At 38.5% G+C, this 14,423-nt stretch overlaps 1 protein-coding gene across 1 annotated transcript in view; it reads left to right on the forward strand.

Annotated features, from left to right (window-relative positions):
* The first annotated feature begins 358 nt into the window (after nt 1–358).
* LOC125054467 (cilia- and flagella-associated protein 65-like) overlaps nt 359–14,423 on the forward strand; it is a 36,606-nt gene continuing 22,541 nt past the window's right edge. Inside the window, exons 1-11 of the mRNA XM_047656388.1 lie at nt 359–695; nt 1,021–1,240; nt 2,112–2,266; nt 8,326–8,445; nt 9,353–9,635; nt 10,041–10,122; nt 10,889–11,063; nt 12,086–12,192; nt 12,821–12,953; nt 13,336–13,499; nt 13,726–13,893. Coding sequence (XP_047512344.1) covers nt 585–695; nt 1,021–1,240; nt 2,112–2,266; nt 8,326–8,445; nt 9,353–9,635; nt 10,041–10,122; nt 10,889–11,063; nt 12,086–12,192; nt 12,821–12,953; nt 13,336–13,499; nt 13,726–13,893 — 1,718 coding nt within the window. The 5' untranslated portion in view covers nt 359–584. The remainder of the gene's footprint in view (nt 696–1,020; nt 1,241–2,111; nt 2,267–8,325; nt 8,446–9,352; nt 9,636–10,040; nt 10,123–10,888; nt 11,064–12,085; nt 12,193–12,820; nt 12,954–13,335; nt 13,500–13,725; nt 13,894–14,423) is intronic.

Below are 14,423 nucleotides of genomic sequence, written 5' to 3' on the forward strand. Positions count from 1 at the left end.
GACATCATTAATCATGGATTGACAGTTGACAGATTCGTTGGATAGATTGGATGGATTATTTTATTCTATGTGTTGCGGAATTGTGTCTAAATTTTAAAATTTGAATACATAAAACAAATTTTAATAATAAATATAAATAAACACACATCCGTTAGTATTTTGACTCGTAATTCTGTGCCACTTGAGGTCTTCTTATAAGAATCATCGCACAATTTGTTATTTTTGCCGCCATACAAAGAGTTTATACTGTTGAGTTCAAATTTATTATGATATTGCATGCACAAGATTTATGTTTTATGTCGGGCTTGGCATATGTCAAGAATGGATCCTAATAAGTCTAATTATTGTTATACTCTTATTTGTAACTATAGGATATATTTCTAATAGCTTGAAGTCTATAATATGTTGTGATAAAATGCTTGTAGATTCCGTATCTTTCTTATTTCCGTAAAAAGTACCTATTTAATAATAGGTTCTAACATAAAGTTGGGAATTTTTTGACGCAATCAAGGTTTCCTCTTATAACTTTAAACTCACAAGTTTTAAATTATTTTGGTTGGACTATCTATATTATTTTTATAAAAATGCAAAATACTTCGCTAGAAAGCATACCGGATTCTAGAACTGTGGATTTTGGGTGTGTACCACTTGATTCAAAGTTGGAGAAATTGATTACTATACAAAACACTAGTTCGGTAAGCTTTTGTATCTTGTATGCCTACCTATAAAATAATCTATCTAGTACAATTCTACAACATCCTATGGAAACAGGGTCTACCTTAACCCTTGCCTCCGTCAAGAGCGTCTGCTGCGCAACCCAACTTTTCTGATTATCATCCTTGGTCCAACTCGGGACTCCTGACATGATTCGTTATGACCATCCATCACAGTGGATACGTTTTAGTCTGTTAACAGTACAAGTACTATATTATGTGTGTTATATTAATAATAATTTCAGGAACGACACGACATTACGTCCGTCCATTATACTACATGTACGGTTTTTTATTTCCTTTTCAGAAAGCGCTTACATTCCGCATTTCGCACATGTACATACAAAACAACGTGGATAGAGTCTTTAAAGTAGCAATAACAACGAAGCCGGTGGAGAAACTTAGCAGCGCGGAAGTAATAGTTACCTTCAAGCCAAATGTACCGGGACAGTCTTTTACGGACTATTATTTAATTGACGACATTTTGGGAAATCTTTACAGACTGACTGTCACTGGTAAATGCTTTGGTAAGCAAAATGTCCCGAAACCATCCATCCATAAGAGCAAGCATCTCCAAGCATATTTTGACGTCATACTTAATTGATTTTTATGGCAAAAGGTGTAATTAATTTTACAGCAAATTCGATTCTAGTCTCTGCATAATATATCTTTTCTGTCAGTCTATTCATAAAGAAAATATTATTCTATTGATAGAAAAATAAAAATTGGATAAGCCTTATGTGTAATAACAGTTTTAGTCCGCCCATGGACACCCTCAGTGGCAGAGGGCTCGCGGGTGCCTTTGCGGCCTTTTAAGAATTGGTACGCTCTTTTCTTGAAGAAGCCTCAAACGAATTAAGCTGGTTCCACATAGTGGTATCGCGCGGGCAAATACTGCCTTAAAAAACGGACGTCGAGGTGATACGGGTGGAATTTCGTATTCTGCCTCGACGTCCGATGATGAAACTCAGCTGCAGGAACAACTTCTTTAAACACTCTCCGTGGTAAATGCGGTAATTAATTTGCGATATTTGTTTTAAAATAAGTGTTATTTGATGATTTGATATTTTAAAAGAGTACCGAGAGTTTTTTACGCCGGCTTTTTCTCTCGGCCTACACCCTCTGTCTTCTTTGCCGATGAGTAGGGATGCCTACAAATTGAAATTTAATGACGTGGAATAAGTGATACATGTATCTTATGTTCCATAATAAACATATTTTATTTTTAAAAAGAGACAATAGTTGTTTTAAATTGTTAGTTTTACATTGGATAAAATAACGCAGCTTCGGGTTGCATCAGCCTCTGTTGGCAGATTTAACCATAATATTATTTTTATATAAAAGCCAGCTACATATAGTGTGCCATAGCTGATAGTTTAAGCAAAATATTACTTGTAGGCCCCGATGTTAAGTTAAACAGACGAAAACTTGTATTTCGGATTTGTAAAAACGTGACGGAACAAAGGACAGATACTATAAGCATCATCAATCAGTCATCAATAGACGCGCCTTATCAATGGCTTCTACCAACGACTGGACAAGGATATTTTCAAGTACTTCATTATATATTAATAGAAAAGTTGTGGCTGGATACCAGCCTATCTTGTAAAAGAATATGTTTTAATGTATCAAGTATCAACTGACAGGCAAGAAAAGATATAGGTACAAGATATTTTTGAAGTTATACTTCTTTAGGCGCGTTATCAAAAAATTTATGACAGTGAAATTTTACGATGCGCGCTCACCGTGACACAAAATTAACAGAATGAAATTGCCCACGGAAGATGCTACGGCATTGGACATAATTTAAAAACAACATTCGAATAATAATAGAATTTATGTTACACTTAATGTAAGAGAATAATAATAAATATTAATTATTTAATTTTTTCAAATGTAAACTGAACTTAATTGACTATAATGACTCCTTTTCCAGGCTTTGATTATTTAATTGTAATTAATTATTTGCATGCAATCAAAAACTATGTTTAATAATGCCAAAGAAGTATAACTTCTTACGCGCGCACCCTTTTTTTTTTATTTGAAAAGGCACACTAACGAAACACACATACACTTAAAAAACATAATACATAAATGACAAGATTTAAAGCAAAACACTACAATTATAAAACAGATAAACTAATTTAGACAAATATGCAATTTAAGAATTAATTGTATTTATTTTTTGCAATTGTTATTGTTGATGGAACTGCTGCAGCATATTATGCTTGTAGACATGGAGACTCATAAAATGGATCAGCCTCTTCCTCAAAGCGTGGTTTATGTAATTTTTCGTCGTTGCGAGCTTTTGGTGTCTGGTAGCTAATTTGATTAGGTATTTGGACTAACGCCAGGTTTGGCATTCGTAATTGTCTAGCTACTCGTAATTGCTGAGTCATACTTTTTCTATATAAAGCACTTGATTGATTTTGTGTGGACATTTTCGAATCGTAATTAAAATTTAAACATAAGTTATAGGTCCACAATCGTCACAGATCGAACAAGATTGATATTTATTTATTTATTAAAGTTCACCACATCATACATTATGCTATATCTACAGTATATGTCACATATATGTCTATTATTTAAATAAATGTTACAAAAAATTAATGGAATTTGGAATTGTGCTGATTTAAAACCTTGATATTGTAGGTGATTGATTAACGTGTCGTATTGAAACAGTGATGTGTTCTGAGAAGAACATATTAGAATAGATACGGTCGTGTGTTCTGAAAAGAACAGTTTCATCGTGTCGTAAGACACGGTAATATGCCCTGACAAGGACAGTGTCAAACGTTTTCGTCGTGAAACAAGAATAATTTGTCCTGAAAAGGACAGTTGTTAGACGTTTAGTCGTGATACGATAATTTGTCCTGAAAAGGACAGTTTTAGCGTTATCGTAAGGCTACGATACCGAAGTGTTCTGAGATGAACACGTTCGTACGCTTCGGCGGCTGCGTGCAGAAAAAGGCCAACTTTTTGCCGCGCCGCATTTTTATCGCCTACTCTGGTACCTGCGCAACCAATCAACGCTCCGCATCTTGGCACCACATGTCAATATTAGTTGTAAGTGTAGGATAATTTTTAAGTATAATTGTACACAGTTTTGTAAATAAAATCATTCATCATTCACTATTCCATCTTCACCTCTTCTCTACAAGTAATTAGGGAGTTTTATTTTAACATCGACCAAGTAATTCTGAACCAGTCAACCTCAAGCAAACATCCCTAAAGTGGTGACCCCGAGAAGAACAACCCCGAGAAGAACAACCCCGAGAAGAACAAGCCCGAGAAGAACATCCCGAGAAGAACAACCCCGAGAAGAACACCAAGAACATTGAAGATGTCGACAACAGAAAATTCCGGTGCAGAGCGTCAAACTTCATCAACACCGTCGAGCCAAGAAGTCTCCGGCATTTCACTGTCGCTCCGCGTGCCACCACCTCATCCGCAACAGCCAACCATCGACACACTCATCGGTGAAATAAGAAGATTGTCTTCGGAAGTGGCTGAGCTACGAGCACAACCTTGCGACAACCATCGCAACCGTCGCCCTCGCCACCGTTTACAATCACGCTCGCAGAACGCATCTACAAATCGTAACGAAAACCAACGAGAGTCGCAGATGGAAGACCGAAGTCGCAAAAAGTCTCCAATGCCATACTGCTACTACCATCATCGTTACGGTATGGACGCGAAGAAATGCGCACCACCATGCAGTGTCAAGCCTATTAACCAGTCGGAAAACTAAAAGTAACGCTGGCCGCGGCGGGAACTGGCGTTACCGAATCATCACACCGCCTTTTCGTTACCGACAGGGTAACAAAACTTACCTTTTTGGTCGACACAGGAGCCAATATCTCCGTGCTACCAAAGAAAAAAGGCTCACGCGAAAAACCACTGCCGTTTCAACTCTACGCCGCCAACAACACTGTAATTCCTACATACGGAGAGAAGTCACTCACACTCGATCTTAACCTTCGAAGACCATACACATGGAAATTCGTCGTAGCAGATGTATCCAAGCCAATCCTGGGAGCAGATTTCTTACAGTACCACCACCTCATTGTCGACGTAAAAAACCGACGATTGATCGACGGGAAAACACAGCTGGTAACTAACGCTCAACTCAGTACTGCGGGCATACCTACAGTTCGCAGTATAGACATTGGGCAAAATTACCACAGCATACTAGCCGATTTCCCAGGCACAACTAGGCTCACTTCAATGAAGCTAAGTCCTAAACATTCCGTCGAACACTTCATTGAAACAAATGGACCGCCTCTTCACTGCAGGCCACGCCCCATTGCGCCGCATCGCTACGAAATGGTCAGGAAAGAATTTCAGAACATGATTAACCAAGGGTTATGCAGACCAAGCAAAAGCCCTTGGGCATCACCTCTTCACGTCGTGCCTAAGAAGAGTGGAGAGTTACGCGTGTGTGGCGATTACCGAAGGCTCAACGCCATAACCAAGCCCGATCGGTATCCCATACCACGCATACGTGATTTCACTTACCAACTCGCAGGGAAGAAAATTTTCTCCACACTTGACCTCAACCGCGCCTACCAACAACTGCCAGTCAGCGAGCAAGATGTGGAGAAAACCGCCATAATCACACCATTTGGCCTTTTCGAGTTTCCGCGCATGTGTCCTGGTCTAAAGAACGCCGGCCAGACATTCCAACGCTTTATTCACGAAGTACTGCGCGAACTCGACTTCGTATTCCCTTTCGTTGATGATCTACTGATAGCGTCAATTGACGAGGAACAGCACCGAAAACACCTACGCACCGTATTACAGCGACTAGAAGAATACGGTATTACCATCAACCCATCAAAATGTGTTTTCGGCCAGCCAACTGTCAAATTCCTCGGTCATCAAGTCACGGCGGAAGGAATACAGCCACCCCAAGAGAAGGTACAGGCTATCACAGACTTTCCAAAGCCACAAACCGTAGAAGAGCTGCGACGTTTTCTCGGTATGATAAACTTTTACCGCGAAAATGTCAAAGACGCCGCCACCATACAAGCGCCGCTAAATAACTATCTGCACAACATCAAGAAACGTGACAAAACAAAGATCGACTGGACCGCTGAATCGACGCAAGCTTATGAAGCATGTAAAGAGAGCATAAAAAACGCCGCTTTACTCGCTCATCCGTCTCACCATGCGACGCTTGCTATATTCAGCGACGCGAGTGATAAAACAGCTGGTGCCGCACTAAATCAATTTGTGAACAACACATGGCAACCACTCGGCTATTTTTCGAAGAAATTCAGCGACGCACAGACTCGCTACAGTACATATGATCGAGAGCTACTCGCCATCTATATGGCTGTAAAACACTTCCGAAAAATGTTCGAGGGACGTGAAATAATAATATACACGGACCACAAGCCGCTGACATTCGCTTACACAAAATCAAATACCAACAGCGAATCACCGAGACGCACCCGACAGCTACTCTATATCAGCGAATTTACCACTGACATACGACACGTCAGTGGGTCTCAAAATGCAGCCGCAGACGCATTATCACGCATCGACGCAATCACGTGTCCATCGCCGATTGACTACAATCAACTTGCAATAGCTCAAGAGCGCGATAGCGATACAATTCAAGCACTCGGTTTACAGAGCAACTTATCTTTCAAGGAAGTAAACCTGCCCGCGTCAAACATCAAATTACTCTGCGAAACTTCAACCTCATGCATACGTCCGTACCTACCTGAAGAATACCGACGTACCGCATTCGACGCAGTACATAACGTTAGCCACCCTGGAATAAAGACCACGAGGAAATTAATTACGCAACGCTACTTTTGGCCCTCAATGAACGCAGATGTTGGCAAGTGGGCAAAAGTATGCCTACAGTGTCAGCGCGCCAAAATACAACGCCACACAACAAGTCCATTATCAATTTTTTCACCAACCGAACGATTCGAACACGTGCACATCGATATCGTTGGTCCGCTACCTACCGCGGCCACCGGTCATCGATACCTCGTGACAATGATCGACAGAGCGACAAGATGGCCCGAAGCATACCCATTATGCGAAATAACTGCTGAAGACGTCGCCAAAGCATTATACGAAGGTTGGATTTCCCGTTTCGGTTGCCCTGCTACAATAACAACGGACCAAGGACGCCAATTCGAAAGCAGAGTATTTGCATCTCTTTCTCGCTTACTCGGAATTGAAAAAACGCGTACAACATCATACCACGCACAATGTAACGGTATCATCGAACGATGGCACCGTGTCCTTAAGGCCGCATTGAAGGCAAGATTACAGACCGCAAGAAGCTGGATTAACGAGCTACCAACCGTTCTACTCGGATTACGCGCCGCTATGCGAAGTGACACCGGCGTAAGCGCCGCCCAACTTACCTACGGATGCAACATACGCTTACCCGGTGATTTCTTATCAACGACCCGCGATGACGCCATTATGGACTCTGCCTACATCGATCAGCTGCGCGACGCAATACGTAACTTGCAACCAATGCCTAACCAACCACACAGCAATACAAAACCTATATTCGTACACCGCGACCTGCAGACATGTGAATACGTATTCGTACGCATAGACGCCGTAAAGAAGCCATTACAAGCACCCTACGACGGACCCTATCGCGTGCTAAAACGAGATAGCAAGATATTCACGCTGCAGTTACCTAACCGTGAAACAAAGATCTCTATTGACAGACTCAAACCCGCCTACACAATCGCCGAGCCAGATGTGCCCACTGATACAATACCGAGTACCTGCAACAAGCAAATCACATCAAGTGCGAGCGAACTAGATAAACCATCAAATAACCTGAAACATCAAAACGACAACAACCTGAAACATCAAAACGATAACAACCTGAAACATCAAAATGACAACGACCTGAAACAACAAGACATTGGGAACAACTCAATACCTACAAAGACAACTCGCCGAGGCCGCGTTTTACGCCTGCCGGTACGCTTCGCTAGAGGGGGAATCCTGTAGGTGATTGATTAACGTGTCGTATTGAAACAGTGATGTGTTCTGAGAAGAACATATTAGAATAGATACGGTCGTGTGTTCTGAAAAGAACAGTTTCATCGTGTCGTAAGACACGGTAATATGCCCTGACAAGGACAGTGTCAAACGTTTTCGTCGTGAAACAAGAATAATTTGTCCTGAAAAGGACAGTTGTTAGACGTTTAGTCGTGATACGATAATTTGTCCTGAAAAGGACAGTTTTAGCGTTATCGTAAGGCTACGATACCGAAGTGTTCTGAGATGAACACGTTCGTACGCTTCGGCGGCTGCGTGCAGAAAAAGGCCAACTTTTTGCCGCGCCGCATTTTTATCGCCTACTCTGGTACCTGCGCAACCAATCAACGCTCCGCATCTTGGCACCACATGTCAATATTAGTTGTAAGTGTAGGATAATTTTTAAGTATAATTGTACACAGTTTTGTAAATAAAATCATTCATCATTCACTATTCCATCTTCACCTCTTCTCTACAAGTAATTAGGGAGTTTTATTTTAACATCGACCAAGTAATTCTGAACCAGTCAACCTCAAGCAAACATCCCTAAAATATTAACTATATTTCCTTTTTATAGATATCAACAGGCGATTGCGGTGTGATTCGTGCATTCGAAACTATTACGGCGACCGTAACTTTTTCCGGTATGGCTCTCGGCATATACACCGCTGAGATAGTATGTCTTGTTTTAAACCAGGTATTTGATACATAAATATATAATATATTCCGATAAGATGGTCATCCACGCGTCAACCTTAACAGTCAAATTATAATAAAATTAACTTAAATTTTGAGGTTATGTGAAAAAAATGTAACAAAAGTTTTTAATCTTTTTATTATCTACAACTTTGCTTTGACTTTATTCCATAGGACTTTTAGTTTTGCCGGAAATCGAGATAAACCGTTTTTACCCTTAAAAACTCACCCCCGGAAGGGGTTCCCGACCACAGATTTTATTTTCCTTTCATTTTTATAATATTCTCCTCCTTTTCCTATGGTTTTCATCTATCTATTATTTTATTTGGTTTCAAAAATTATCCACCTTGGTCTATACAGCTAACATAAATTATTATATATATCAAAAAACAATTATACTAACGATATAGATGGAATACAACATGGTTTAAACATTTACGAAAGAAAAAAAAACAAAAATTATTAAATACATTTTACTAAGTAATACCTAATTCGGCTGTGTTGTGTGATGGTGTGACAGTGAGGGTATGTATGTGTGATGTGTATGTGGGGTGTGCTCATGATTCAGGTTATTTAGCGCTATGGATATTCTTAATACTCCATATTCGGCGAATCTTAAAAAAGTCAAAGCTTTGTGATCGTTGTATGCGCCTGCGCGATACAAAACTGAGTTTTTTGCTTAGTTGGTGTTGTTTGAACGAACGTATTTGCTCCTCATCACATGTTAAAACAGTATTGTATTGAAATAAAAATAAGGAAACTAAAGGCCCATTTAGATAGGGAGAGTGCCCTACACGTGCGAGAAATCGTAGGCGACTATCACCAGCAATAATCGCCATAGCATTATCGTATCAAAATAATTACATTTTAAGATTGGACAAATAATTAATCATAAATATTAATTTCAGGAACCGTTATTTCTAAACGTTATAGCTGCAGTGGTATTACCAGGCAACCCTCTATACAATATCAACGATCATGTCTTCGAAAAGGGTTGGAAACGAAAGCGTCGCTCAGTCCATCTAATGGAGAACAGCCTTAATCGCCCAACTCATATACCAGCTGCCTCGGTGTATGAGACATACTTGGATTTTGGTACAGGCAGTGTTAAGGATATATCTTTGAATATATCGCAGACTTTATGTGTGACGAATCATCAGCTAGATGATGCTTATGTGACGTGGCTTTTGGGTAAGTTTTGTATTAAAAGAATATTTACGCGAGTGATATAGTTTTAAATGGCAGGTCCACGGGCGGTTATCACTTTATTCAAAAAGACGCATGACTTTAAATTATGCCTCTTATAATGGGTAATTTTTATTTACTGGCAATACTAATATCCAAGACAGCGACGCTCTTACCGACCAAGAAAAGTATGTGGCACTATTTTCTTATTGTGCAACCAAAGTTAAATTATAAAATGTAGTGTTATGTAGAAATTATTGTCAAGTACCGTAAACATTTCAAAAGGAAGAGACTGGCTGCCCACTAAACGCATAATCCTAGTGTTGGAGCAACTTTCTTTAACTAAATATCCATTTTAATTATGTACAATAAAAAAAATATTTCTTTCATAATGCAAAAGCTCTGTTTCAGATCCAGACAATGTCTTCTTAATCGATCCACTTGACTCCGTTATACCTCCCAATGAGTCTAGATTATTTACTATCAGATTCAGGTGAATAAACTTCCTATAATTTCGACCTGTGTAAGAACCATTCAGAATGGAAATTAAACTGTCATATTTAACTATTATTGGATTGGAAAGTAGTTGAAAGTTAGTTCTACGGTCTACCTGAAAGAGCCGACTGAACAGCTCTGAGTATAAAAGGATTTTTTTACTTTTTGTTTTTATTTATTTTACCTTATAACATTTGAAAACCACTGTGGTTAATATTAATATAGTAGTCTTATTAGGAGCGCGACAAATACATATGAAATCATATTTCAACTTGCTTTTTATTTTGCTTAAGGATAGAACTTTCTTTCTATGTATTGTAATATTAGCTCAAACGGTGAAGGAAAACGTGAGGAAACCGGCTTGCCTTAGACTCAAACGACGGCATGTCAGGCACAGGAGGCTTCACCTTCTTGCCTATTAGATTGACAAATGATCATGAAACAGATGCAGAATCTGAGGCCCAGACCTAAAAAGATTGTGTGATTTGTTTAGCTATCTAATAACTGACCGGGTAATCTATTTACTAGCCGCGGTAGCAAATACGTCATTGTTCAACTCAACCCATTTGCTCTCGAAGTACCGAGCCGAACTTGCGTTACAGGTCTGTACGTCATTCTCAACGTTTTACGTCATAACTAAAACAGTATCCTAAAAACCACAAATGGAATCTCATAATTTATCTAAAGTTGAGATATCCAGACACTAAGTTGTGATTTTCCAATATCACTGCAAAGTTACGTAAGCTAATTGAAATAATGTCCAGGCCGAATTACGAAAATGAAGCGTTCGGTTTCCTATTATGTGGAGATTGTCAGCATAAAGTGTACAGCGAGAACTCGGAAGTTAAGATCAAGCATTCGTGGTTTAGGATTCCATGCGTGGGAAATACTTTGGCGCCATGCACTGAGTGGATATCGGAATGGGACTGTCCGACTGAAGTAAGCCTAATTTTTTTTAATGAAGTTCAACATTCTATTTTAATAACTAACTTATAATATAAATAACTAGCTGGCCTGGCGAACATCGTACCGCCTAACAGTCGATTCTTTATTTTTTTTAAATACTTATTCTGCTATTCGGGACACCGGTCTAGCTAGTAAGAAAAAAAAAGAAAGTTGATAATACAACAAATACATTATGTCAAAAAATAAAAATTTACCTTCCCGTAACCCCTCCACTAACACTTGAACTTTATGATATGGTATTAAAGTTCAAATTGCCTTTAAATATTATTACGAATATTTTGTATGGGAATGTAGAAAAGTGTTGTTTTTAGACTTTTTCACTCAATTTTTTTAATTTTTCTCTCCGTAAGAACCATCCTCGTACTTCAAGGAATATTATAAAAAAATAATCAGACAAATCGGTCAAGCCGTTTTCATGTTATGTCGTGACAACGGAAAACGGGTTTCATTTTTATATATATAGATATATGTGGACTAGTGTTGGTGTAGTCGCTCGACCCCGGCTGTGCACCAATGGACTTTCTTTCTATGTGCGCATTTAACATTTGCTCGAACGGTGAAGGAAAACATCGTGAGGAAACCGACATATCATAGACCCAAAAAAACGACATATCATAGACCCAAAAAAACGACGGCGTGTGCAGATTCAGAAATCTGAGGCCAAATCCTAAGGAGGTTGTAGCGCCACTGGATTAAGTAGGTATGTTACGCAGGGATAATGTACCATTTTAATGGTGCACTGAATTTGTCAGGTTTGCTATGACAAACCTGACAAATTCAGTGCAGTGTTCAGATGAAAGAAGTTCCAGAAAACCTGCAGGGTATATTGTATAAAGAAGTTTGTAACTCCCTGACTAAGACACATTTTTGCGTAATCAGTTAAACAAGGATCAGATTTACTAAACAGTTGTATCGCCGAGAATCGAACCCGACACCTCCACTCACAGTTATATAATAACTACTCACCCTTATAGTCATTAATAATTTTGTTTAAGGTTGTGTTGCCACCCACAGTGCCTGGGCGGACTTCGTTTGCGAATTTTATGTTGTCAAATAAATATGACACACCTATGCAATTCAAGTTTGAGGCTCCAAGCGAAACGTAAGGTTTTAGTTACGATATTTAAAGTAGAGAAAATATTGTTATACTTAGATTTTATTGAATTTCTCCTATAGTTTTAATTTGTGTATCTGTCGCAGCCAACTAGCTTAATAAGCCCCTCAATTAACAGCCTAGCCTTTAAACTAAACAGCGCCGTTTAACTAGCGGCCTGAAAGATATTCAGTCGTAGCGTTTGTAACATTGAAAGAATTCGTCAAAAATTAATTTAAAAAAATCCAGAATCCACTTCATATAATTTTACATACTACGTCAGACAATTAAATTTCATTAAAATTACTTAAATAAACCTAAGAACGTAAATTTGCAACAGTTTTTTTTTATATTTCATGTTACATGTTGTCTACTGACAGACTAGCTAGTTTTTTTTTCTTTTTTGGTATCTGATAGCTAACGGCTTTTCAAGTCGAGGTATATTTTTAATGTCCGATATAAGTCCTTCTAGGTCCTACCAATTCTTAAAAGGCCGGCAACGCAGTTGCGAGCATTCTGGCAATGTGAGTGTCCATGGGTGGCGGTATCACTTAACATCACGTCAGCCTCCTGTCGGATTGCCTCCTATTACATAAAAAAAAAGAAAAAAAAAGGTGTATACGATTTCTTTATACAGAAACTACGTGTTGATACCCATGTGCGGTATCGTACAAGGGCGAGGATGGCAAATCATATCTGTCGCTTTGGAACCGAAATCTTTTGGCCAGTACTGCGAAACTTGGGATGTAGTGATCAACAAATATCAAAAAGTAAGGGCATCCATTTGCTTGGATTACGTTACATTTTGTTCTATAAACACATTACACACACATTCACTCACATGCACCCACATACTCAATAGACAAAACTATGTACAGAAAACTAAAATTTAATATTTAAAACAACAAATAATACTAAATATTTCGAATCACTATCTAAACAAAACTAGTTTCTTCCCGCCTCTTCAAATATTTTCTCACATGTTCTTTGGTGAGGTGGAAAATATCAATATCCTCATAATTAGTGTCATAGTTAGATAAAACCCGAAACATTGGTGAATTATGCAGGTAATTCGAGATATTATAATTTAATTTTTTTTCTAATCTATTGTTGCAGTTTATTATTTTGCGATGGTATTGTTTTTGGTTTTAGGCGCGTCTTTGCCTATTTGGAAACGCGGAAACCAGCGATGTGGAAGTAATCTCTCACGGCTATAATCCAGCAACACACGCAATGTTTGAATTCCAGCCAACTATCACTGGCTGTACTAATTATTGCACGGCATATCTACATAATTTGACTAGGATGAGTGTTCAGTAAGTATTTTTTTAGGTTCGACTTAGGGTCCGTCAAGAGTACCAATTCTTAAAATCCCGGCAACACACTTGCGAGCTTCAGGCAATGTGAGTCAGAGGCAGTCCATAAGCGGTGGTATCACTTATCAGGTGAACGTACTGCCCATTTGCCCCCTAATTACATTATAAAAAAAATCTTTGTCATATTTTTTGCGTACTTAAAAAATATTTTAATTCTCTCCTATAGCATGCGCATCCTTAACAGCGTGTCTTGGTTGGGAGCAGACAACAATGGTATAATTGTGTTGTCTCCGAAGGAAATTCTGAGATTCCATTGGTGGTTCTTCCCTAAGAAACACGATAAAGTATATGAAACGACTGTCACTTGTTCATGCATTTGTCTTATTGATGACAGGTAATTTTTGCTGTTATTATTTTCTTTATTCCTACACAATTATGTATTTACAGTGTTAGTGCGCGGATTATTGGCGGATCCATGCGACTTCTTCAATAAAGAGTCCCCCTCGTGAGTTGTGTGCTGCGATATTGTGGGCTACTCGATTGTGAGGAAGTTGCATGGATCTGGTTAGCGCTGCACCTTCTAAAGTTCTCATGTTATTTTCACACATGTATATCCTTTTATAAAATATTTTCATAAGTATCTGGTTGTCCTCCTTGTAATAGTAGTGATGATTGAGAGCAGAAATAAAATAAAATAAATATTAGTTAAATAGATTTAAAACAGCCCATTAATATTTATTTATCTATTTCTTATAGAAGTTTTAATAACAATTATTCTTATTTTTTATTTACTATATACTTTGACACTCAAATCTTCCAAGAAAATTTACTTACACTGTTAATTTTGAATTTTACTATTATTATTTTCGATACTATTTATAGTATTACATTATTTTCCTTCATCTGAGTCACAAACTAACTATT

The sequence above is a fragment of the Pieris napi genome, chromosome 12, assembly GCF_905475465.1.
Source record: "Pieris napi chromosome 12, ilPieNapi1.2, whole genome shotgun sequence".
NCBI classification, from domain to species: domain Eukaryota; kingdom Metazoa; phylum Arthropoda; class Insecta; order Lepidoptera; family Pieridae; genus Pieris; species Pieris napi.